Here is a 25,487-nt window from a genome sequence, read left to right on the forward strand (position 1 = left end):
TATCATGCCTTGCATGATGTACTTCTCCCTTGAGCTTTGCGCTTGGAGTTTCTTTTATAGTTAATAGAAGTCTTCTCTTGAAAAAAATAATTATGAAAGAAATTAGATATGTCATCAATGCTTACAAGCATGCACAACCATTGTGCCATCCTTGGAGATGTCGGGATTGTGAGCTTCACATTCATAGGAGGGGTTCGCTTGATTGCTGTTTTGTGCCGAGTACGTACTTTGTGAGAAACTGTGTGCAAGGGAGAGGGATGTATGGGCTTGTCACAACTAGGATACAATCGTTTCTTGATATGATTGTGGCAAGGAGAGGAGATGCTTAGGTTGGCTATATAAGCAGCTTCCCAAGTGCCCAAGCAATCTAAAAGGCATGCTCCAAAAAGCAAGTGCATGCATCCTCTCCTTTATTACTAAATATGGCTCCAAGCATGCATATAAATATCTAGACTGGATTTCACAGATACCTACAAAGGCAATGCATGCATGGAAACAAGGATTCTTGGAGGCTGGAAAGACTTATATATCTTTGAAAACGAATGTAGGAAAGCAAATTTGTGGAATTGGAAAATGAGAGAGTTTTTGTACACCATGCTTGTATAGACAAAATCCTTTACGGATGCCCAACTTGGGCACAGGGCTCTCGAGGAGTTATTGGGTAGAATTGGAACTTTACATAAACATTTCGTGATAGGGGAGCTACGGGCTAAGGCACAAACACGCTACCCGACCCTACTAGCTGAAACAGGTATGATACCTCTAGAAGAAGAAGCATTATGTCAATCCATGGCTTACCTCAACAAAGTTGGGAAGATGGACATTAGTAGGATAACACATAAGGCGATGGAAGCTATGCAAACCATGGGTTGGCACATAGAGGGAATGAAGTGGATGGAATCATGGGGTATAACAGCTGCTGCTGATATATTAGAAGATGCATGTGAAATCAGGGTGATAGTGACGCAGGAAATGCTACAAAACATATGGCAAAACCCGGGGACAAAAATGCAGCTCTACAAACAGGAAATCAACTCGATGGACAGCTATGGAATGCAGAAATACCTCGGGGAAGACCTATCATATTTAAAAGGCATATAATCTGCAAAATCAGAACTAGTTCACATGATCCGAGGTGGAAAAGGGTAGGTGGGCGAGACCTAGGATCCCCAGAGACGAAAGGACCTGCAAAATCTGCCCCACAAAGGAGGTGGAAAATGAGCAACATGTACTCCTAAGATGTAGAGCCTATGCACATATCAGAGAAGGCTATGAGGGCAGCATAGATAACTTGAAAAATTTGTGGAGCAGCCAGCCAAGAAGCTAGGGAGCTACTTGAAAGAGGTTTCGGAACATCGCAACAAGGTACTGGGACTAGCCCAACAAGTACTCAATACATAACAAGTTTGTAATACATTCTTTCATTGGATGTAAGGGATCACTATCAATTGATGGTAATAACCAGTCCCATAGATCTTGAAGGGTCTCACAAGGACTTTAATACATATCATATCATATCATCATGCCGAGGCGACAGGCATGAGAGCTAGAGGGCAGGCAGGATTTCGTGCAGAGCACTCGACTCTAGATCATATCTTCACACTCAGGGCTTTGATTGAGGAGGCGAAGTCACGTAAGCAACGGCTCTATTGTTGCTTCGTGGACTTCAGAAAGGCATTTGACACTGTGCCGCGTTTCAGACTCTTCTAGCGACTTCGTGACTTGGGATTCAATGGGGAGATTCAATGGGCGATCATGGCCTTGTATGAGAGAGTCACAGGTAGAGTCAGGACACGGGCGGGGCTGTCGGCGGAAGTACGCAGTACGATAGGGGTGAAGCAGGGGTGTCCTTTGTCTCCGACACTCTTTGGTCTCTATATCGATGAGTTAGAGATGTACATACAGACGATGGGTGGTACAGGTTCTTTACTGGCAGGATCCACGATACCGATTCTCCTCTATGCAGATGACGTGGTTCTTATTTCTTCCTCCCAGCAGGGTTTACAGGCACATCTCCATGCACTCCACAGCTTTTGTCAGGACAGAGGGTTGTCTGTAAACCTTGGGAAGACCAAAGTCATGGTCTTCAACACGTCATACTAGGTTTATAGGAGAGGCGAGTTCTCTTTCACATTTGATGGGCAGGCGGTGGAGCTAGTTAGGGAGTATACATATTTGGGTGCCACATTTAGAGGTCCAGTCTTCACCATGACGCATGCAGCACGAGATAGGATCAGTAGAGGGTATGCCGCCTTGGCTCTTCTCGAGAGGCAGTGTGCACAGTCACATTTTCAGCATCCCGACACGAAGTCCTTACTTTTCGATACGCTGGTGAGACCTGCAGTCATGTATGCTAGCCCCTTTTGGGTAGGAGATCTCAGTGTTGCAGATTGGAGACGAGTAGAGAGGTTACAGATCATCATGTTCTCCAGATTGATCAGAGCGAAGCCCACGGTACCGCATCAGATTACGTTCGCAGAGTTCGGAGCTACACCCCTAGCGCTAGATGCAGCATTTCAGTCAGTTACGTACTTGCATAGGATCAGGGCGCTCGGAGACTCAGCAGCAGGCAGAGCACGATTACCGTGGCTAGCACTGACATCCTCGCAGATGTTAGCGGAGAGAGGTCATACTTTTTGTTGGTACCACACACTCTCCACATGGCTCATCTCGCTGGGCTTGGATATGGATAGGCTGCCACCATTTTGATACAGCATAGATGCCCCTCGCCTCCCTCTCACTCGACATGAGCTCAGCCAGGTTATCAGGGCAGATTTGTTGCAGCTACACACGTTTCGCACTTGGGTTCATCCCACGGAGCTTCCTACGAAGATGGCCACATATCGTGACCATTTTCTCAGGATTTCAGAGGATGGCTTCATCATATCCTCAGGATATATCGGCGTTCATATGTCGCACTCACTCAGGATTGCCTTGGGCCAGCTCAGGGTATCTTCCCACAGATTAGACGTTGAGGCCGGCAGGATGGGTCGTACAGCTACCGGACATAGACCCAGGCGAGAGACTAGGATATGCCCTTGTTGCACTATGGGGGAGGTGGAGACTGAGGAGCACTTTGTTTGCAGATGCCCTTTATATTATGAGATCCGTGGCAGATTTCACTGTTTATTTGGGCACGGATTTGGACCTCTCTCTCGGATTATGGAGTATGAGGATCAGTATTGCTTAGCGTTGTTCATCAGGGAGATCACCAGATACAGAGAAAGATTCCTCAGAGAGCATTGTCGCATCCCTGCCAGAGACCTGGTTATTCATGAGGAGCAGGACGAGGCGCAGGACCATGAGCACAGAGATAGCCCATCTTGCCAGAGAGCACCGATGGTTCCACCCCGAGGATGTACATATGACATGATCCGGCAGCACCGCAGGATGATCTTACACAGAGGCCGTACCCGTCGCTTTATTTCTAGACGACGGAGGATGATGGTAGATTTTCGGAGGAGATTGCTCCATGGAGACTTGGCACAGCCAGCAGCCCATTTGACACTTGCCCAGATCTTCACACTCATGGCAGGAGGCATGGTCGATGGCCATGACTTCCATCATTTCTTTGGATCACAGACCCCTTAGGGAAGACGATGTTCCTCATATTTCATATTTTACATTTTGTATCTAGGCATTTTTGGTACTCTATTTCATTTCATTTTGTATCTAGGATCTTTGTAGCCATTTTTGGCATCTTAGCGGTATTACGATGAGGCCACCTAGTTGGCGCATCGTTGATGATGTATTTTCCTTTCGGATGATTTTGTGTCCCATAGGCCATGTATGGCCTTCCATGGACCTTTAATAAAATTTCTTTCTTTCTTTCTCTCTCTCTCTCTCTCTCTCTCTCTCTCTCCTAGAAATATAGCCAGGTCGCACCAGATCTCATACACTTGCTATAGAGAAGGGAGCTTGGATGCATCAGCCCAGACACGCCAGAGTTTGTACTCTCTGCGACTTGCAGTCAGTTGAGACGGAGGCACATGTAGCTTTAGAGTGCCCTCGATATGCACATATCAGGGAGGACTACCAGCAGATACTGGAGGACTCCGCTCAGTTGACATCAGTTCTCTCTACTGCCTCTCCGGCAGCGTTGGGATCTTTTGTCACCCGTCGTTTTACATGTCGTCAGGAACTCATAGATTCGTGACCCCTCTTTTTGAGGAGACTTTCTTTACATTGTATTGAGATGGTCCATGGGTCAGTTTTGGCCCCCCGTGGACGTTAATAAATTCTACTTTTACTTCTACTTCTCTCTCTCTCTCTCAGCATGATCATTGAGTTTTTTCAGCTAGACAACACTGCTAGCAAGACTCACAGAGGCGGTGGCTGAGGACCCCACCCATTCAGGTTTTTCCACCCCTCAGTCTTTCGAAGACTTTAATAAACTTTCTTTCTCTCTCTCACAAGAAGTGCCCACACCTGTCCCTCCTCTCCCTCTTTTTTCAATCTAAGAAAAAGGCAATCTATCAATGGTATGTGTCCTTGTAGGTCACTCTCTCAAGGCTTAAGATCACCTTGTTGTTTTGTAGTCTTTGCAAATTTTACTCATGGATATGGGTGTGTATACATGGGCTGGCATTGCAAAAGCTAATATAAAACTAAGAGTAGATGTAAGAGCTTATGGTGCTGTTTCTTTTCTTTTCTCCACAATTCGATGGTCTTTCTTGCTTCTACATTTCTTCGTATATGGCTCTTTCAAACATGTCCACATTGCCTTGTTCTTGGAATATTCTTGTAAGTTATGCAATTGTGCGTTGACATAAACAACCTTTTTTATGTTGAGTGTCCTATTTTCCATTGTTGCAGGATGGGAAGCTTATGGTTGGTTGTGCCATGTTTCCACATGTAAGTCCACATGCTCAAAAACTAAAAAGATTATGTTGCTAAATTCACCGGCATGAATATCGATGTATGCCAATTTTCAATTGCAATATTTCAATGAAATGGCTTGAAGTGCATGTTGTTTAAACAGTGGCTGAAGATTTTGTGATTTTGAGAGGACTTTCCTATGCAATGAGTCGTTTCTTATAGAATACATCATACGTTTTGAATTATATGCTAGCTACATTTGTTGCAAATGAGCATCATAGTACTCAATACCGTCATTTCGTTGACTCTTGGCTCAATCTCAAAGAAAGGCATGTAGTCATATTAACACTTGTTTCACCCTAGTGATGCTTGCATAACATTTTGAATGCAAAACTCTCATCAAAACAATGACACTTTGAAATTCCTAGTGTGCACATAGTTTAAACTTAACTACTGACTACACCTCAATACTTTACTCTATTGGCTACACCCTCAATACTGTAGTTTAACCTTAGAATTGCTATTTACATGGATAGAAACCATTAACTCCAGTACACATAGTAGTGACCAGTCACTAAGTAATGCGTGTAGTCTAATATATGAACCCACCATATACTCTCATATGTAAGCACTTACAAAATAGTCTTGTTCTTTTTCAGGCACATGGGGTCTTCTGCCTTATGAATGGGAGTGATGGTGTTAAGGGTCTAGGTGTGGGAAAACCGGTGCAAGCTATTGCCAAGATCGGAGCCATAGTACTTAGTCCATATGCGATTTATTCAATATGTAGTCGCTCATGATCTTTGAATCCGTTATTATGTAGCTTTAGTGTGCATGTCTGATGTCACTTGTGGTGAACAATGCGCATGAGCTGGGGCAAGGCAGCTGTGAGAGAGTCATGTGGTGGCTGGTGGGTAATGTTGTAGAGTGTACGTGCATATAAGAGTGCTAAAGTTTTGTGTCGGTGAGAGGAGAGGGGGCTCGTCACACGAGAAATTTCTACTAGAAGTCCTTGGAGTTGTTGCTAAATGAGTTACCTAGTAACTCCTTGTTTTGTCAAATGAAAGCTCGCTTATTCTGGTGGAACAAATGACAATACTGGCATATCTTCTACATCTCGCTCGGAAGATAATGCTAGTCTCAAATTTGAGATGGTGACATAAACGCCTTACATCATCATCATACCAACTTTTGAAGGGGTTTGAGCCGAGAGGCGGTGAGCAAAGTGGTGTGTGTGAAAGCTTGTAAGGAGTCCTCATTGAGGGAGCGGATGATCAAAGCAAGTTGATCTTGCCGAGAGCGAAACGTGCTCAAGATTTGTGAGTAGGAAAGCAGATGCCAAGATATGATCGAAGCGGGTGTCATGATATGTGGTGTGTGTGGACATTGTCATGGTAGGGGGGCCTGAGGGTCTCCAAATTGGATGACAAGCGGATGCTCCCAAGTAGGGTCTTGTCCTATGTGCTATGTGCCCTCAATCCTATGCTCTTTGGACTCCAAGGATGGGCAATGGTGGACGAATGAGGAATCCCCTGGACTCGTTGATGTTTAGAACCTTACTCTGGCCGAAAAACGGTGGCCTTTGTAGGCTCCCATTTCGCAGTGTGCATCCATCTAAAAGTAGGCTCCCATTTTGCAGTGTCCATCCATCTGTCCATCCATCTAGAAGTATCCTTAATGGCTAACTGTTGGTGGCTATTTGCGCCTCCTCTATACCCCCATCGCTTGAGGCTGTCGCCACCTAATGGCAGACATCTTCAAGCTCCATGCCCCTATCCCCTATGCCCCTTCCTCAGTCCCTTTCATGCCCTCCCTACCCACCACCGGTTTCCCATCCTCCTAGATTCATCAGCTACCCTTCTCTATCTGTTTCAACCACAACAGATTACACCCCCTATGGGAGCAGATTCTCATGGAGGTTCACTAGGAGGTTTAACAGCTCTGTAAAGGGATGGACATGACAGAAGAGTGGGAGACATCTAAGAGATGGTTGAGGTGAGCTCGATGATAGATGGGAAGGGTGGCTGGTTAAGGGGTAGAATGTAGAGTACTATAAGAGAGAGAGAGAGAGAAGAAGAAGAAGAATATATTATCGTCCTCTGAAGACCAAAACCGGCCTATGGGACCTGAGCAATACAATATCACAAGTACATGAAAGCTCCTCCCGAAGATGGGAGGGTGGAAAGAGAAACCACCTTCTAGGATTCAGGTGGATTCCTATGCTTGAAGAGCTTATACACAAATGTTCCTAAAGCTGAAGGTGACCCTTTATGCAGCAAATCAGCCAGTTTGTTATGTCCCTCAAGGAGGTGATTGAACTCTTCCCTAATGTGTGCATAGTGAGGGCATATCATTACCATGTGTTCTTCTGTTTCAACCATACCTTGATCACATAGTTGGCATATTCTACTCTCCCTTGGCATCTTTTTCCATCCCCCTGTTTCTATTTGCAGCTGGTGTGATCGGGTGCGAAGTGAGGCTAAAGCCCTCCGTTTATGCACTGCTATAGGTGTACATATGTACTTCTGCGTTGTTGTCTCCCTTCCTGTATAAATTGACCAATATTCGGGGTTGATATATGTGCGATAGTACTCAAATTTATCTTTGTTTTCTGCTGTTTGCCATTTCCTGTGTAGTGCATTCAGCAGGTCATAATGAAAAGCCTCTTCATCAATCTCCTCTGAAGAGTAGTTTAAATACTCTTCTACTTCCCACTTCTTGAACCATTTTTTTAGGTCCTGTGCCCATCTGGATGTCAAAATCTTGCCCTTGTATTGAGAGAGAGAGACAGAGAGAGATGATATGATATGATTGTATTGAGACCCTTAGGATCTATGGGACTGGTGACCAATATTAAATTAAATAGTGGTCCATTACAACCATTGAAATCAAAGTCTCCCAAATCCTTCTACATTGTGAGTATTTGCTAGACTATTTTCTGTACTAGTCCGATAATTTTACTGCAATTTTCCAAGATTTCTTTTAAGTAGCTTCCAAACTTGTGGGCTGGCTGCTATCTCACGCTCACGGAAATTATGTATCTCCATGAGCAAGGTCTCACGGGCCTCTGGTGTATCGGCCCACCCATGTCCATGTTGAAACTGTGGTGACTGTGGCATGAAATTGTGGGACTGAGTTCGGAAACTGGACGGTGATTGGGTGAACTAAGTGAGGAACGGAGATGACAGTGGAATAGATGAGGCAGTCCCAACGGGGTGTGGGAGCGTGGGCTGACTGAGAGGGAGAGGGGAGAGTGAAGCGTAATGCGGAACAGTGTATGACACCTCCAAAGTAGGGGTCATAAGTGGTGCGAGAGCTGTAACAGGAGAGGAGGGGAAGGGACCAACAACCGGCGCCATGGGCATGAGTATGTCACTGATCGTAGATGTAGAGGGAGCTGAGACTGGAACTGGAGCTGAGCCTGAAGCGGGGGCTGAAGTCGAAGTAGAGATAGAGATAGAGGGAGCTAAGGCTGGAGCTGAAACTGAAACTGAAACTGTAGCGGGAGCTGAGGTTGAGGTAGAGATAGAGGCTGAAGAAGCTGAGGCGGGTCCTGCCTTTGCCTTGTTGTCTAACCCCGAGTCCACTTCGGTTGTACCGTGTGTTCACATCCTCCAATTTTAGTTGTGTCGTTTGCTTTTTTTTGGTGGTGGTGTTGTCGTCTTTCTTGCCTTTGTCCCCTATTTCTCTTGGACCCTCCCTTTTTTTTTTTTCTTTGGGGTGGGTGTAGGTCTTAGTGTCCGACTGGGAGCGGGAGCACCGGCTCCCCCCCATAATGGGAGGCACGTCCAATGCGAGGTGGTGGCCAAGCCTGAGGTGGAGAAGCAGCCAGGAGGTGGAGAAGAAGAGGCTAAGATAACGAGGATTTTTTTTGTTTTTTGGGTTTTTTTAAAAAAAAGAAGGGAGCAAAGAGGGGGGTGGCTAGGTAGTCTAAGCGTAGGGAGGGGGGTAGGGGGCGTAGGCGTAGGATGAGTGTAGGACGCAGGCATAGGGGACGTAGGATGAGCGTAGGGGGGTGTAGGCGTAGGTTGAGCGTGAGCAGGCGAGCAGGTAGCAGCAGCTATGGCAAGCAGGAGTAGCTAGACCAAGATGGAACGAGTTGGAGCAGGAGTTGGAATGAGCTGGAGAGGCGATGGAGAGAGAGTCCTTGACGGAGAAGTTGACAAACGAATGGAGCTACAACGGGTTGGCTACGAACGGAACTATAGGAGAGGCGATGGAGCGATAGGCTATGGCGATGGAGCAAGAGCGATGGAGCGATGGACTTGTGAGCATTCTTGAGCATAACTATAGGAGAGGCGATGGAGCGACAGGCTATCCGAGAGGGTGATGCGTTACCGTTGGCGATGGAGCGATAGGCTATGACGATGGAGCGATAGGCTACGGCAATGGAGCGCTGGAGCAGGAGTGATGGAGCATTGGAGCAGGAGTAGGAGTAGAGCAACAGAGTACAAGACATTGTGGGGCAGGAGCAAGAACAACAGAGCTGCGAGATGGGAGCTGGTGGCGTAGCAGCGCAGGAGGGGCTGAGGCAGCCGGGGGGGGGGTGGCAGAGGATTAGTGGGAGGATGGCAGAGGGGTATCGAGGGGTGGCGGAGGAGCAGCAAAGGGTGGCGAAGAGAGGTAGCAGAAAGCATATAGCGAAATATTGACAAAGATCAAAGCAAGCTTGCTCAACATTGAATGGGTGGATGATGATGAGCAATTTGATGACGACTCGAGGCCAATGTCTATTATGCACTATAAAGGTCACGCAATCCTTACATTGAAGTCAAAAGATATGTGGATCAAGCTCCTTTGACAATCTTACAAGCTGAAGGGTACCAAAGTATGGATAGCAGAGGAGCTTACACAAGCTCAATTTAAGAATAAGGCAACTGAATTTGCTAAAGTCAAGGCTGCCAGAAAGGATGGAAAATGGGCAGTTTACTGTGAGCTCTAATCAGAGAGTTTAAATCGAAACCAAAAGACTTTCAGTCTTAAACTGATGTATCGTTGTTTACTCTTTCAGGCTTATCACTTCTAGATTCGTGTCGTTTAATCTCTGCTTGAATATCAGACTTGCTTGCTTTGGTGTCCACTTCCACCGTCACTTCCTTCTTAGCAGTTTGTACTTCAATGTGAACAAGATCTTTGACTTTAGAGACTACTCTATGGAGGCTTCCCCATGGTATCAAGAAGCTTGCTGAAAACTATGGGGAGGCTTGGAAAGCAAGCAGTCAGGGTGGTTATCTTGTTGAATGGAGTCGAACTCAAGGTGGTAAGAGTTACAGGACGACCTTCCTGCAAGTCCTCTTAAGAAGGGGGCTAAGAGAAAGGACAAAAGAAGCAACCTCAAGGATATGAAAATTTAGCTTGAAAAAACCCCTATCGAGAAGTCTGGCACCTATAAAGTGAGAAGCTAGACTCAATGGAAGTGTTACCAGGTTCCAGTCTGCAATTTGCCACTTGGAGGGGTAATCTCAGTTAGCATGTAATGATGCTCTACTCTTGGAATATTCTGAGATCATCTTCCAAAAAATTGGATGGATCCTCCGGCTGGCAGAGGTGTAAGAGAATTCACTGATGCCGAAGCCATTACACCGATGAGAGTGGACAAGGCCGACTCAAATCTGAAAATTAAGGTAAATTCCAAACTCAATTGCTTCACTTCACCATGTTTTCCTCTACTCACAATATACTTCGCTTCCCAGACAGTTAGTTCTGCAATACGTAGATAGATTATTCAAAGAGCTTCAAGCACTCTGAGATAAACACCCCTGTATCGGATGAAGGGTGCATGGATCTCTGTCCTTCCTCGTCTTTCATCAGAAACTGGGCTCAGCCCGCCAAATCACATGTACATCCCTCATGACACTAGTCCTGTACAAGCTCCTTTTGTGTCACCAGCCATAGTAGCACAGCACCATAGCTGTGTATTCATCTCCTCTTATACTCGCCTTGCTTCCAGGCTGCCTGTTCTCAAAGGGATCATACCTTGGCATGCTCCCAGCAGGCAGGTCCTCACCGCTTGCTGGCAAGCCCCACTATCCCCATATTAGCAAGGCGAGGCTCAAAATCTGCATCCGGCATATCACATTGCTGGCTTTCAAATCAGCAATTTGGGGAGATTGATGAAGTATCAAGATCTCTTGCGAGACCCAGCATTATCTTGTGCCTTCTGGCCCATACTCCAAACTCTCCCAAATCTGGCATCTCTACCTAAAACAAGTCTCCGCTATACATCCAGTTGTCCAAGTGTGTTCCTATAGGCAAATCATGTATTCCATGTTCCCTTTTGTGTCTCCACTCTTCATATGGACGTTTGGATCAGAAACAGGGTACCTTTGAGCCCTCCTGCTAGTTGTCAAGTCATCCAGCAGATCATCTGCCACAAACATTCAAGCTAAAGTGTGAGTTTCTTGTGCACATCCTATGGAGTAGTGAGGCACATCAGAAATTACATCCTCCATTGTTTGATCTCCCAGGCACTTCTGTGTTCCCTTGTTCCAAACCTGCACTTTGTTGCTTTTCAGATATCATTTAACGGTGTCAGGATATCATGGATTAGGCTTGTCATCATACATATTAGTTCACCATACTCAAAAAGATGAACACCAGACTCCAGGAAACGTTGGAGGATCTCCCTAGCTGCTGCTGCCCGCAATTGCCTTCGCCCAGCCCTTGTCCCCTAGCGCCTGGCCGCTCAGGCCCCCCCTTGGCAGCCCCGCTCCCTAGCAGACTGGTCGCGCAGACCCCCCAGGCAGCCCCGCTCCCTACCTGCCTGGCCGCGCAGGCTCCCTGGCAGCCCCGCTCCCATTCAGTTTGGCCGCGCAGGCCCCCTGGCAGCTTCTCACTCTCTAGCTGCCAGGCCGCGCAGGCTCCTTGGCAGCGCACAGGCCACAGGTCGCGCAGGCCCCCTGGCAGCGCAGGCCCCTTGGCAGGCCGCGCAGGCTCCCTGGCAGCCTCTCGCTCTCTAGCTGCACAGGCTGCGCAGGCCCCTTGGCAGCACACAGGCCTTGGCTGCGTAGACCTCTTGGACCTGCGCCCTGCTACCTCGGTCGCACTCCATCTTCAGCCTGCTTCTTCAGCCTGCTGTCCTGGCCGTGCCAGGCCACCTTCCAGGCCCTCTCCCTTGCTATTGCCCGCTCTCCCTTGCTTCAGGTTAGGCAGTTTCAGGGCCCTCTCCGGGACTGTTCGACTCGTGTTCCGGGGAGCTGAGATCCTGGGCTGTTTCCACGCATCGGCGGAGCTGTCTGCTTCAGCACTGAGTGACCTGTTTGCATCTCACGCAGGCTGAAGATCGAAGCATTCTTTTTACAGGTTTCTTTGGGGTTTTACTTGTGGTTGGTTGCGAGTTCTTGGTGGGTATTTTTAGCAGAGGTAGCTCCTCCCTTCAGGACAGCGTAAGCTGAGACAATGGAGGACACTAATGCCACTCCCGTCGCCGAACCTGAGGAGATTGAAGTCACAGTTTCTTTTCCTCCCGACATTGTACAGATGATTGAGGTAGCAGAGGAGGGTTTTCGTTCGACACACATCATTGGCTTTCTACCCGGTAGAGGCCAACAGTTACGTGACTGGGTGTACACCAGCATGGCTTCTTTGGGTGTCTCAGTTACGGTTTTCTGATTGCTTGGCAGAGGGTACTATTCTTTTGGCCTTCAGTCTGCAGAGCAGGCTCAAAGAGTTCTTATGAGCTCACCGATTCAGTTTCAGAGCCGAGTCATCCATTTGTGGCCTTGGCGGAAGCACTTCAGTTCTACTTCTCCTGGACCGCGACAGGTCTCCTTTTGGATCCTTTTCCCTGGACTTACCTAATGAGGTCAGCTCTTGTCGCAGAGCTGTGGAGCATATGGCTAGTGTGGCAGGTACAGTCATCTCTTCAGGTGCTAGACTTTCCTATGCTCAGTCACTTACTGGCACAGGTGTTACGAGGGTCAGACTCATTTCAGATTTCCCCCCTCCTCGACCTTTGCCTACTTTGATTTCGTACTCCACTGGAGATGGGGTCCAGATGCATCAGAGGGTTTTGTACGAGGGTCTTCCTGATCAGTGTCTTTTTTGTCGGAAGAGAGGTCACTTTATTACGGATTGCCCCAGTCGTCGGCATCGATCAGAGACTCCGGATACATCTCATCCTCCAAGTGACCCAAAACCTATAGCTTAGCCTCCAGGGGTCTCTGAGCCTACTCTGACTCATTCAGCAGAGCAAGAGGAGATTCCTTTGGGGGAGCCTCCAGTGAACTCAGAGGATTTGGAGGTGCCTCCAGCGGAACAGATTTCAAGGAGAGCTCGGAGGAGACGGAGACAGAGGGAGAGTCAGCAGTACGAGCAGCCTCCAGGGGTCTCTGAGCCTACTTCGACTCATTCAGCAGAGCGAGAGGAGACTTTTTTTGGGGAGCCTCCACTGAACTCAGAGGACTTGGAGATGCCTCCAGCACGGAGAGCTCGGAGGAGACGGAGACAGAGGGAGAGTCAGCAGTACGAGCAGCCCCAGGTATGAGCTCACAGTTGGCAGAGAGTTCAGACACATGTGCAGGAGACCCCGGAAAGGGGAGATACAGAGGACCATCCGCAGGCAGGTCTTGACACTGTGCAGGAGATGGTAGCTCAGGGAGTTGAGACACACGTGCAGGAGACCCCGAAAAGGGGAGATACGGAGGACCATCCGCAGGCAGGTCTTAACACTGTGCAAGAGATGGTAGCTCAGGGAGTTGAGACACACGTGCAGGAGACCCCGGAAAGGGGAGATGCAGAGGACCATCTGCAGGCAGGGCCTCACACTGTGCAGGAGACAGCAGCTCAGGATTTGATGACTCTTGACACTTCTACCCCGGAGGTTCATTTATTGGTTTCTGAGAGAGTTATCCAGCTGGAGGCTGCTCAGGCTGCGGACACGATGATGGATGCCTCTTCACAGCAGTCCAGTGAGAGAGAGGTATTTCATGACACAGGTTAAGAGCTAGAGCCCGTCCAAGATTTCACGCGCCTGTATGAGGTTCCCTCGAGACCTCTCTCTCTTCCCTGTCGCACAGTACCTTCTTTTGTTGCTATGCGGAGCGTCCTCTAAGACACACCTCCCAGTATAGCCTCGTCCTCGCAGCTTTTCACTCCTGGCTTATCCAGATCTTTTGCGAGTGCGGTCACAGATTTCGCTCAGTACCCAGACAGGCGTGAGGGTTGGGAGATCCTAGTAGATGAGATTGAGCGAGATTTTTAGTCACCCTTGCGTACAGGCACCTCGTCGCAGATTCTTCCTCTCCCTCTGACCTATTCCAGGTGTAGAGTCAGGACGGCTCAGCCTTTTTCAGCTCTTCTGACTCCTAGACCTGACCCCAGGATGGTTGACAGAGATCTGCCCGTTGAGTTTTGGTCCTTTTTGGCTCGAGGGGTCTCCACAGACTCCCTCACTAGATTGGAACTTCTCCCGGTATTTTGTCGACGGTCAGAGGAGGTAGAGGAATACTTGGGATCTGTTACTCTATCCAAAGAGGGGCACATTCTTCGTTTCTCTGCAGGCAGCTTTCGTTCTCGAAGCAGCGAAAGCTGGTCAGCTGAGTTACTCGACAGCGAGATTGATAGACAGCTTTTAAGCATGACTCAGTTCTCATCGGTTCACCGTATTGTCGGCTCGCAGATTCATTCTTGCCCTAGGACTCTTCGACCTGGCTTCGGTGGCAGGGCGCCTTTTTGTTTCTGTTCTTTGAGATTCAGGGAGACTTCGATTTGCCCAGGAGTGCCGGTTGGTTTGACTTTCAGCTCCTCAGTTCGAGACATAGTATTATTCCATTGGATGGAGCCATTTTACATGAGTTGGGGCAGATTTGGAGCTTGATCAGAGATCGACTTTGGATAGTGCCGTCAGAGAGAGTCATTTGTGCCGTTGCCACTGGCATCCCATCACTTCCATCCGATGTCTAGGCTGTCCATCATTTCTTGGAATGTGAGAGGACTGAACGGCCGTAGATTTATTTCAGATGCAGATGGTCGTAGATCCGGAGTTCCTAGATTGCAATTGCTTAGGGACTCCCTTCGATTTATTTCCTCAGGGTCCCCTCCAGACATTGTACTTATCCAAGAGCATAAGCTCTCCCAGGACAGGATTGACAGATGCAGATCCTTACTTAGAGGACAGAGTCGGAGTTATTGGAGCCCAACGGATGGTACGAGGGGTGGAGTGTGCATTTCAGTTTCAGCCAGGTGGGCCCCAGAGATCACCCAAGAGGGTACACTAGTGGAGAGCAGGGCTTGCTATGTTATTCTTCAGATTGAGAGCACAGCAGTTGGTGTTCTCAATGTGTACGCTCCCACGGATCCAGCCCGCAGACGTGCATTTTGGAGACAGCTCAGAGAGTCCCTTCCTCAGGCAGACACTTGGATTGTTGGAGGAGATTTCAACATGGTTGAATTCTCTGAAGACAAGTCGGGCCAGACAGAGAGTGGACTTTTTGATAGGGAGAGAGTGGAGTGGGATAGTTTTGTTTTGCATGCTGGACTTCATGATGCAGCTCGATTGGACGACTTTCGCCACTTGGCTGATAGTCTTTAGTTCGGTTTGCCATGGCTCCCTCTCTTTGGCTAGGCTTGACAGATTTTATATTGGCCATTGGGGCCATGCCAAAGGAGGACAGATTGGGATCCGCCCAGGTTATGTTTTATCTGACCATGCTCCAGTCCTATTACAGATTCTTCCTACCGCTCGATTGGAGAGCACATGCTTTGTGAGAGTTCCGGACTTTGTTTTTCAGGACACAGAGTTCGTGGAACAGTTGAGAGAGGCTTGGTTGACAGAGGACACTCTTGAGGATGAGGGCTGGTTGATGTGGGTAGAAGGGGCTTTGGCTAGAGTCAGCATGGCCTGCCAGTTGAGGGCAAAAGAGGAGAAGGAAAAGCTCAGAATCAGAGATCGGAACGCTAGAGCGGAGGTATCCAGACTTCAGAGATTGATTCAGAGCTTTCCTCATTCTCTTTTCATCAGAGGGCAGCTTTCAAAGGCTCAGGAGAGACTTGAGGAGATTCAAGGCAGGAGGGCCCAGTTCAGGTTTTACTCCCAGCAGACCTTCTGGATCCAGAAAGGGGATAGATGCTCTAGAGAGTTCTTTAGGGCAGTGGGTCAGAGATACTCTTCGGACAGCCTTCGCAGACTTGTGGATGAGGCCGGGTATCTTCAAACGGATCCTCATCGTCTTGTTGAGATCACTTCTGGTTTCTATTCCACTCTTAGACAGGATGAGTCATGTTTTGGATAGCCCGCTATCACTCATGGAGATCACAGATGCGTTACATGAGCTGCCCAGAGACAGATGCCCGCGGGAGGATGGTCTGTCGCCTCTTTTTTTTAGAGCTCTTTGGGATACGATTGGGCCTCATCTACTTTCTGCCTTTTCAGAGGCTCTTGATACAGGATCTTTGGGCGAGGCTTTATGCACAGGTATGATTTGTCTCATCCCGAAAGGGGGAGACAAGACAGTCCTACGAAATTGGAGACCCATTACACTTTTAGGGACAGCCTATAAGATCCTAGCAAAGACCTTGGCCCTTCGTTTAAAGCCTATGCTGCCAGATATCATCAGAGCTAGTCAGACAAGATTTGTCCAAGATAGAGAACTGCAATCTCCTGCTGACTCTCCTTCGCCCAGTGAGTGGCCTCCCAAAAAGTGAAGATATGTCCAAGATACTCGGGAGAGTCAGCAGGAGATTGCAGTTCTCCTTCTCGATTTTGAGAAGGCCTATGACAGGGTGGACTGGGGTTTCTTGGAGGGCACTATGAGGAGGCTAGGCTTCAATGATAGATGGATTTTATGGGTCTCCTCACTTTACTCTCACTCTTCTAGCAGGATGGTGGTCTGTGGAGGCAGAGGACCGGCTTTTTAGCTATCCAGATCGGTACGACAGGGAGGCAGTTGGATCTTCATGACGGACCAGCATTCTCAGCCTTCCTCACCACTAGTGAAGAGGCTTATTCAGATATGGGATCATTTTAGACAACACCTCATCATAGCAGTTCCCTGCTCTAGAGAGGAAATTGCCCGACAGCCACTATATCATAACCCCCGGGTTCTGTATCAGGGATCTTCCCCTGGTACAAAACTTAGGACTCCTTTGGCCAGATGGCATGCTGAGGGGGTTGTGACAGTCGGAGATTGGTTTAGGGGAGGTGTGGAGATGTCAAAGGAGATGATCAGAGATAGACACGGGCCACTTGGACAAATTGCTGCCACCAGATTACTGATCATGAGAGCTATTCCTCAGAGGTGGAGGGATATGCTTACAGATCCAGACTATGTTCATCCCATCTCTACTTGGTCAGGTTGTTTTAGTGAGTTTGGGCTATGCATTGGAGTTCGTTTAGGACCGGCACCGTTTACGTATTTTGAGACGGATTCCTCTCACAGATTGTATCCCACTCAGCCACTGGATCGACAGGAGCTCCTTTGGCAGAGAGTCAGGGTCATTGGCTGCCTGGGTAAGGAATGGGCCACAGATCCGTCCAGGTTGACCATTGCAGAGGATCCTAGATGGAGACTTTGGATTTTTCAGGGTCGACCTCTTGCGGAGCTCGATTGGGACCCGGGTGAGTGGGCGTGGCCTGTGCCGATGGCAGGCGCTCGTCCTCTTCCTTTTTTCCAGTACTCGACGAGGGCAGGTTACAGGCTTCAGTAGAGAGACTCTCATCACCTACCATTTGCCTCACAGCATTGGCACGCACAGGGACTTACTGCAGAGCCCCCCTCTATGAGTCAGAGCCAGGAGACCACGGTTTCTTCATGCAGTGTCGCCAGAGACGGGGTCCCACTGATGTTAGCATCATGGAGCAACAGGACTTACTTTTGATACCAGTACTAGCTCAGGATTCCAGGCCTACTTTACCTACAGGTTCAGCCTGGGAGGTGATTTCTAGCATTACCCTATGGCGGATATGGTGTTCGCAATGTTCTTTTGTCCTTGGGGGGTATTTATGCACGGAGGCCGACATTCTTGCTTCCATTTGGGCGGAGATTATCTTCACTCTCAGGAGTCAGTGGGAGCGGTGTACATGCACCTCTTTGGCAGCTCGTGGGAGACTTTTATCCTTCATGAGGACATGGGACTGCTCATTATTTTTTCATTTGACCCCTTTTGGGATGTCGTGGCATTTTAGACCACCACCATGGCTTTTTTGCCACATTGTTGAGGCTAGGGATAGAGTACTTTCTCTCCCACCTGTTGTATGATTCGTTTTGAATGGAATATATCACTTTCTTGTTAAAAAAAAGATGAACACCAAACTCACTTTTTTGTCCCTCTGATATTTTTTTGTGCCATGCTACTTTTGGTTTGATAAAAGATCCTTAAAGGGGGCAAGATCAATGGCTGTGCTGTAGAAAATATTAATTTCTAGGATTCTAGACTAAATATATTCATGGCCAACTGATCCATGATGGATACTGCCCAATTCGATGAGGAATGTTTGATTTTGCTGTATAAGAGCTCCCTTATTCTTTCCCAGTATGTGTGAAGTAATGTCTCCAAAAGCAATATAAGGAGCAAAACTCTTGTGTAAGGGCATCAAATAGAACATATTTGAATGAGTCTATCCAATTTGATGATTATAATCTCCACAGTGCAGGAATGTCGTATGGTTGCCAAAAGCTCTAGTTGAGGCATCAGTTCTAGCTGAGACTTGCACAACGTGCGGACCAGGTAAGTCACAGGTTAGAAAATGAATTTGGCATCATAATGTGAATGCTTTTCAGTCATTCTTAATGTGTAGATATTATGCTTGTTTAATTTAGAAATTTCCCTCGAATTTGCTGCTGCTCCTCGCTCCTCCTGCTTGTTGAGAGTTCACACTCAACATCATGTGATCACGTGTGCATAGCACCATCATGTGATCATATGTGCATAGCACTAACCTTATAGAGTGCTATAAAGGAAAGGGTTAGATCCCCTAACCCTAACTCTAAATGGGTTTGTATATATTCTATTTTTTCAACTAAATCTAGTGTACAGTTAGTCATTTGTGGTGTGCTCTCTAGCTGTGCCCTCTCTCCTCATCTCCACTCTTCTCCTCTCCCCTCTTCATATTTTGTCATGGTATCAGAGCTCCGTTGCCTTCCGCTGAGGCATTGCGATCCTTGAGAGTGTGAGAGAGTAATCGAGAGATTGAGTGTTCCATTCACTTCCGTAGAGTGAGAGAACAATTCTGTCCATTTGGTGAGTTATTTCCGTTCATCTCCTTCGAGAGTTTGTGAGGGATTTCTGAGAGTGATTTGCATCTTTGAGAGAAAGAAAGAGAGAGTTCTTTGAGTGTGATCTTCATTTGAGAGAAAGAGATTGACACTCAGTCTTCTTTTCTTTTGAGAGCATTCTCTCTATGAGAGAATAGAGAGAGATCTCATTCGACTGCAAGCTTCAGGCCCCATTTAGCCGCCTTCAACAACGAATCCAGCCCGTTGGCTCAAAGCGTCCATCCACAACCTTCAGTCAAGGGCAAATTTGCAAGCCCACTCAACTCTGCAACGGCGCACCTACAACGACCGATGGGCCATTTCCAATAGAAGCAACGGACTAAGCCATCCTGATTTCCAAGCAGCAACCATCTACGGCAAAGGTGACCCGAATGAAGCTACAAGCTCACTAAACGGCCGCCTCACAATTCTCGTGTGACAGCTCCATAACCGCACTTATTCTTCAACGAAGTTGGACTCCTTCAACGACAAAAGTTGCTCCACTGCCTTCTTCGAACAGACGCCTATCAAAGCTCCCTCAAATAGCGCTGCTCCAACCAGAACACAGCAAGCACCAAGGGCTCACTACTCGGTTGCGACCTCAGAGCTGCTGGGCGACCTCTTCAGCAACCAGCCTCCAACCACAATGCAGCCCTATAGGCTCCAAGCTCCAACGTCTTTGACTAGAGTCCTCCTTCCGACTAGCTCCACCTTGCAGCTCACCGGAAGGCTCCAAAGACCCAAGACATCCAAACGCCCATGCAATGTAGCTTCAAAGCTATGGGCTAGCAAACCTCTCTCTCGGCCTTCTTTTAGCTCTACAACCAGCAAACGATGCCACACGAGCTTCCCTCCAGCCTGCTCTTCACACGCAACGACGGCTCACCCTGTACGCTGAGCTTCTCCAAGGCCGTCGATGCTCCAAAGCACTCAACATGTGCATCAGTTGCACATCTTCAACCATCTACAAACGGCACCACCTCCTACGAGCTCCAAGACACACAACCTCTCAACGGCTATCTCCATGAGCAAGCCAACCAACACTCTCGATCTCCAATAGTCTTCTATAAGCAACGAGCTCCAAGGCATCGTTTTCAAGCTTCTCAAATTCCTCAGTCGACGGAGAAGACGACGGAATGCCAAAGATTCTGTCGGAATCATCCTAGATTTCGGTATACTACAGTTAGTCACGTGGCACTTATCCACTCGCCACGTCATCAGGCACCCTATCTTACCACGTGTCACCTTATCCACCACGTCAGCAGTCCCGTGAGATTATCACGTCATCACCTTATCCATAGTGCCACGTCATCTCTGTCACGTCAGCAAGCCACGTCATCTTGTCAGCTCATCAGCCACGTCATCTGGCCACATCATTAGTGCCACACCATCATTGCCACATCATCTATTGACATCATCATCTGTGCCACCTCAGTTGTCCAATCAGCACTGACCTCTACAGGCTCACAGAGTGCTCCACAGTCACTGCACGTGACCACTCTTGCCACCTCAGCACAGGGCTCCACTGGCACACCTCTTGCTAGGCACAGTGTCACATCATCACTGCATGTGACCCACAGTGACACATCATCATAGAGCACCATTTGCACTCCTTTTGCTCCTCCACCTAGATCAAGTCGTATCTCTTGATCTAGGAAGAATTTGAGAGCGCTCCAAAAAGGAAAGTCGCTCGTTTTTTCATGCTCTACGCGCTCATCACATCATGCGCACATTTCGGCACAAGTTACACTCACATTTGAGCCTCGTCGACAAAACCACTTCCTTCACGCACATTTGCCTCTACATCGACGCATCTGACCCAGCACTTAAAAAGAAAAAAAGAAAATGAATTATTTGTAGTTCTTTCATTGATCGACGGTTGGTATAGATCTAGATCAGAATAGACTAGATCGCCATAGAGGGGACGCTTTGAATTTTCCCAAGTTGCCAATCTAAGCCATGCTCGAAATTCTCGACTAGTACCTACTCGGTCCATATGCTCACATACGGTTTCACATCATTACATTACCTAAAACCTTACGTTCATCAGTTCAGTGAGCAGATTCAGAGTTCAGAGGCATTGCAGATTGTTTGAGTGGGTAGATAGCACTTGATTTCACACACACATGCCATCATTGTAAAGCCTATTCGGCTATCTCACGGCATCGTGCACATCATTTCAGCCTTGTAAAGCCTCTTGGCTATTCCCGGCATCATTGCCACAAGCCTTGTAATACAGATCAGATTTTATCTATTGTAGTTCTATCTTCATCGACGGTTCAGAGATTTCACTTGGCATAGTCAGTGTATTTGCAGTTGATTCATAAAGAGATTTTCATGACACTTTTGAGTACATTTCTTGCACCATGTCTAATGGAGACCATTCTTGTACTTCAAGAAAAATGGGAGTATGTCGATGGGTCTACACCTAGACCATCGGACGATCCAGCCACTAGTAGCTCTACTCCACCTGTTGTCACAGCACCAGCAACGGGATCTGCAACCGGATCTACAACTACACAAACAGTTTTCGCACCAGGAGCAGATCCTGCCATTGTCCGAGCTCAGGCAGAATGGGATAAGAAAGACAAGTAAGCCTATCATTTGATCAAGCAGAATGTACAAGATGTCATGCTAGGACAGCTCAACACAGTTAAGACATCGAAAGAAGCATGGGATATGTTCGCAGCTCTCTACGAGCCCAAGAACACATCCAGGATTCTCACATTGAGAAACCAAATCAACGAGAGTTTCCGCAACTGCACTGAAACCGGTCATGCTTACGTACTCCGCATAAAAGACTACAACAATCAACTTGCAGTAGCAAGAGAGACTATGAATCCCGCAGAAATTGTTCAAGTCATTCTGAATAGACTAGGAGAGGGATACAAGAATCTAGTTCAGAGTGTTGCCATCCAACGGCAAATTCCGACACTGGAAGAACTTTAGTCAGTCCTACTTGGTGAAGAACTCAGGACTCAGGCCATCCAAGCACGAAAAGGTCATTCTAATGATCAGGCATTCACAACTTCAAACAGAAGCAGAGGTAGAGGCAGAGGCACAGGCAGAGGAAGATCATATAAGAAAAGTGGTCATTATCAACAAAATTAGCATCAGCATCAGCATCATCCTCAGCAACATCAGAATCAGCAAAGAGGAAATCATTCCAACCGAGGAAGATTTCAAGGACGAGGGAATGCATCCACCATGTCAAACATCCAGTGCAACTACTGTCATAAGTTTGGACACTATGAAAGAGACTGTCGCAAGAAGCAATACGACCAAGGTGGTCAAATCCAGGAGTAATCGAGGGAATTTTCGAGGCAGAGGAAATCATCGTGATGGACATTCTAGTCACAGTCATTTTACAAATGAACATGGAAATATGTTCCTTGCAAGCGAAGAAATGCATCAGACTGATATAGTGTACACAGTGTACACAGACACTGATTTCAATCCCAAAGAGAATTTCAGCTATCAAGTCGACCAAGTGGAACAGGATCCTTGGTACATCGACAGCGATGCATCATCTCACATGATAAATCATTAGGAATGGTTCACAGAAATGAAGCCATTAGAAGGTCAGAAAAATGTCATTTACACAGCAGATAATGCACCGAATCTAGTTCAAGGGACATCTGTTATTTCCATGAACAATTTCACTGGTACGAAAGGATTAGTGAAAGATGTGTTCTATATCCTGAAGCTAATCAAGAACCTTTTGTCAGTAGGTCAAATGACGGAACACAACTACAGAGTCATCTTTGACGGTGATGAATGCACTATCAGAGACAAATCCAAAAGATGTCAGCTAGTAGCAAAAGGTGTCAAGGAAGGACACTTATACATATTGCTAGCTACAGTACCAGATAAGCATGCGATGTCAGCTCAACTGCAACAGGTGCCACTATCTGCAAAATGGCACAAGAGATATGGTCATGTTAATTTCAAATACTTATTAGATCTTAGCAATCAGAATATGACAATTGGGATTCCAAAGCTACAGTTTCTTGGAAAGGTTTGTGAAGCATGCTGCTTCGGCAAACAAAAGCGAACCAACTTTGGCAGAAGTACCTCTCGTGCACGAGGTATTCTTGATTTGATACATACAAATGTATGGGGTTATGCCCAGAGCCGCAGCATCAATGGTTCACTTTACTACTTGACTTTCATCGATGACTATAGTAGATATTTTTGGGTCTACTTTCTGAAAGAGAAATTTGAAGTACTTTTCAGATTTCAAGAATTCAAAGCCATGGTAGAAAACCAGACAGGCAGAAAGATCAAGGTTATGAGATTAGATAGAGGAGGTGAATACATGTCTTCAGCATTCATGAACTTTTGCAGAAGTGACAACATAGGAAGACAATTCACATATGCAGATACTCCTGAGTAGAATGCAAGAACTGAAAGGAAGAATGGGACTTTAGCAGACAGTGCTAGAGCAATGCTTAGTGAAAAGCATCTTTCGAATCAGTATTGGGCAGAAGCAATAGCTACAGCAAACTACTTGCTTAATTGGCTTCCTACCGAACCGATATAAGGTATGACTCCTTATGAAGCATTCACTGGATACAAGTCACACATTGGGCATCTCCGTATATTTGGTTGCATAGCATATGCCCTCATACATGATGATCATCGCAGAAAATTGAATGCGAAGTCACGTAAATACATCATGGTTGGCTACAGTGAAGAAAGCAAAGCATACAAGTTGTGTGATCCCATCAACCACAAACTCATTATCTCCAGAGATGTAATCTTTGATGAGGAATTAGAATGGAAAAACTCACCTATACAGGAGATAGAAGCATCAACTTCACTGTCATCTATAGAATAGGTTGATGAAGAAAAGCAAGAATTGCCAGCAACACCCCAAGCAGAGCCACAGTAGCTTAGATGGTCTACTAGGGAAAGTAGACCTTCAGCCAAATTGACATATGCTCAGAAAGGTAAAGCAATTCAGGTGGAAACCACCAACTATGCTCTTATGACTATCATCATGGCTACAGAAGAGCCAGTGTACTTTGAAGACGCACTTTGAAGACGCAGTAGACAAGCGAGAATGACAAAATGCTATGAATGAAGAAATGGATGCTTTGTATAAGAATAATACTTGGGAATTATGCGACCTTCCATCAGGAAAGAAGGCCATAGCAAACAAATGGGTATACAAAGTGAAGTACAATTCAGATGGAAGCATTCAAAGATACAAAGCCAGACTAGTTGCAAAAGGATTTGCACAGCAATATGGTCAAGACTATGATGAGACTTATGCTCCAGTAGCAAAGATGGATTCCATACGGTTCTTGATATCCCTAGCGACACTCAGCAGATGGAATGTGTATTAGCTCAATGTCAAGAATGCATTTCTCAATGGTTATCTAGACGAGGAAGTCTACATGCAACAACCAGCAGATTATGTTGAACCAAAAAAGAAGAATAAGGTTTACCATCTCAAGAAAAGTCTCTACTGCTTAAAGCAAGCACCCAGAAGTTGGTACAGCAGAATTGACAAGTATTTTGCTAATTTGGGATACCCAGAATGTTGTGCTCTCCCGCTCCCCTCTCCCGCGCTGCTGCTTGCACCTCCTCCTCTCCCTTCCCTCTCCTCCTCTCCCCTCCTGCTCTTCTCCCCTTCCTCTCCTCTTCACTCCTTCCCCTCTCCTCCTGCTATCCCTTTCCCTTCTCTCCCTTGCTTCCCTCCCTCTCCCTCCTTCCAGCTCCCCTCTTCTTCAACCTTCCTCCTTCTTCAACCTAGCCCCTTCTTCTTTTGACTTGCTCTCTCTCATGTCTCCCTTCTTCCTTCACCCTCTTCCTTCAGGTGTACCCCCGTTTTTTGGGGGTCTCCTGGGCATCAAGAAAGCGGACAGAGTTTTTTGTGTGTGTTTGAGTCGGCCTTCCCCACCTCGATTGACGAATGGGCATCCATTCAGTCAATCCGTTAACGCATATACCGGCTGCGATAATCGTCACATTTTCAAAAGATGAGCTGTAGCAGTTGCAAAAGGACTTGGAGCATGAGTGTTCCAGGACTCTCTTCGCACGCATCTTTGGTTCACACCCCTTCATATCACAGGCTAGAGATTAGATGCTTGCAGCGCTTCCTTAGGAGCTCGTCCCCCATCTTAAGGATGTTCATTTGTTGGGACCAGCTTTCTTTCAAGTGTGCCTAGATTCCTCGGACGTTACGAGAGACTTACTATAGGTCAGGTTTCTATTTCTAGACTACAGGAGGATTTTTTTGTTTCTCTTTCAACTGATCTTTGACCCAATTGAAGAGGACAAGAAGGGAGTTTCTGTTTTCATCAGGTTCCCTGGTCTCCCCTCAGTTTATCACGGGCTTTTTTCAGTTATTGGCAAGAGGTTTGGTGTGGTAGAAGAGATCCCCCCTCTTCCTGGCGAGCCCTCTTTGGCTTTTGAGGTGGTCAGGATGGATGGGGTACCCAAGGTTAGGGCCATTGTCCAGGACCCTAA

At 47.1% G+C, this 25,487-nt stretch overlaps 1 protein-coding gene across 3 annotated transcripts in view; it reads left to right on the top strand.

The window, feature by feature from the left end:
* The window catches only part of TOP3A (topoisomerase 3alpha), a 197,281-nt gene that overhangs the window by 152,347 nt on the left and 19,447 nt on the right, over nt 1-25,487 (top strand). For all 3 annotated transcript variants that reach the window (XM_087372511.1, XM_087372512.1, XM_087372513.1), the window contains exons 18-19: nt 4,816-4,854; nt 18,405-18,483. In XM_087372511.1, the coding sequence (XP_087228637.1) occupies nt 4,816-4,854; nt 18,405-18,483 (118 nt within the window). The remainder of the gene's footprint in view (nt 1-4,815; nt 4,855-18,404; nt 18,484-25,487) is intronic.

The sequence above is a fragment of the Dipteris shenzhenensis genome, chromosome 3 (genome assembly GCF_047967505.1).
Source record: "Dipteris shenzhenensis isolate YYH24624 ecotype China chromosome 3, Dip_SZ_1.0, whole genome shotgun sequence".
Taxonomy (NCBI): domain Eukaryota; kingdom Viridiplantae; phylum Streptophyta; class Polypodiopsida; order Gleicheniales; family Dipteridaceae; genus Dipteris; species Dipteris shenzhenensis.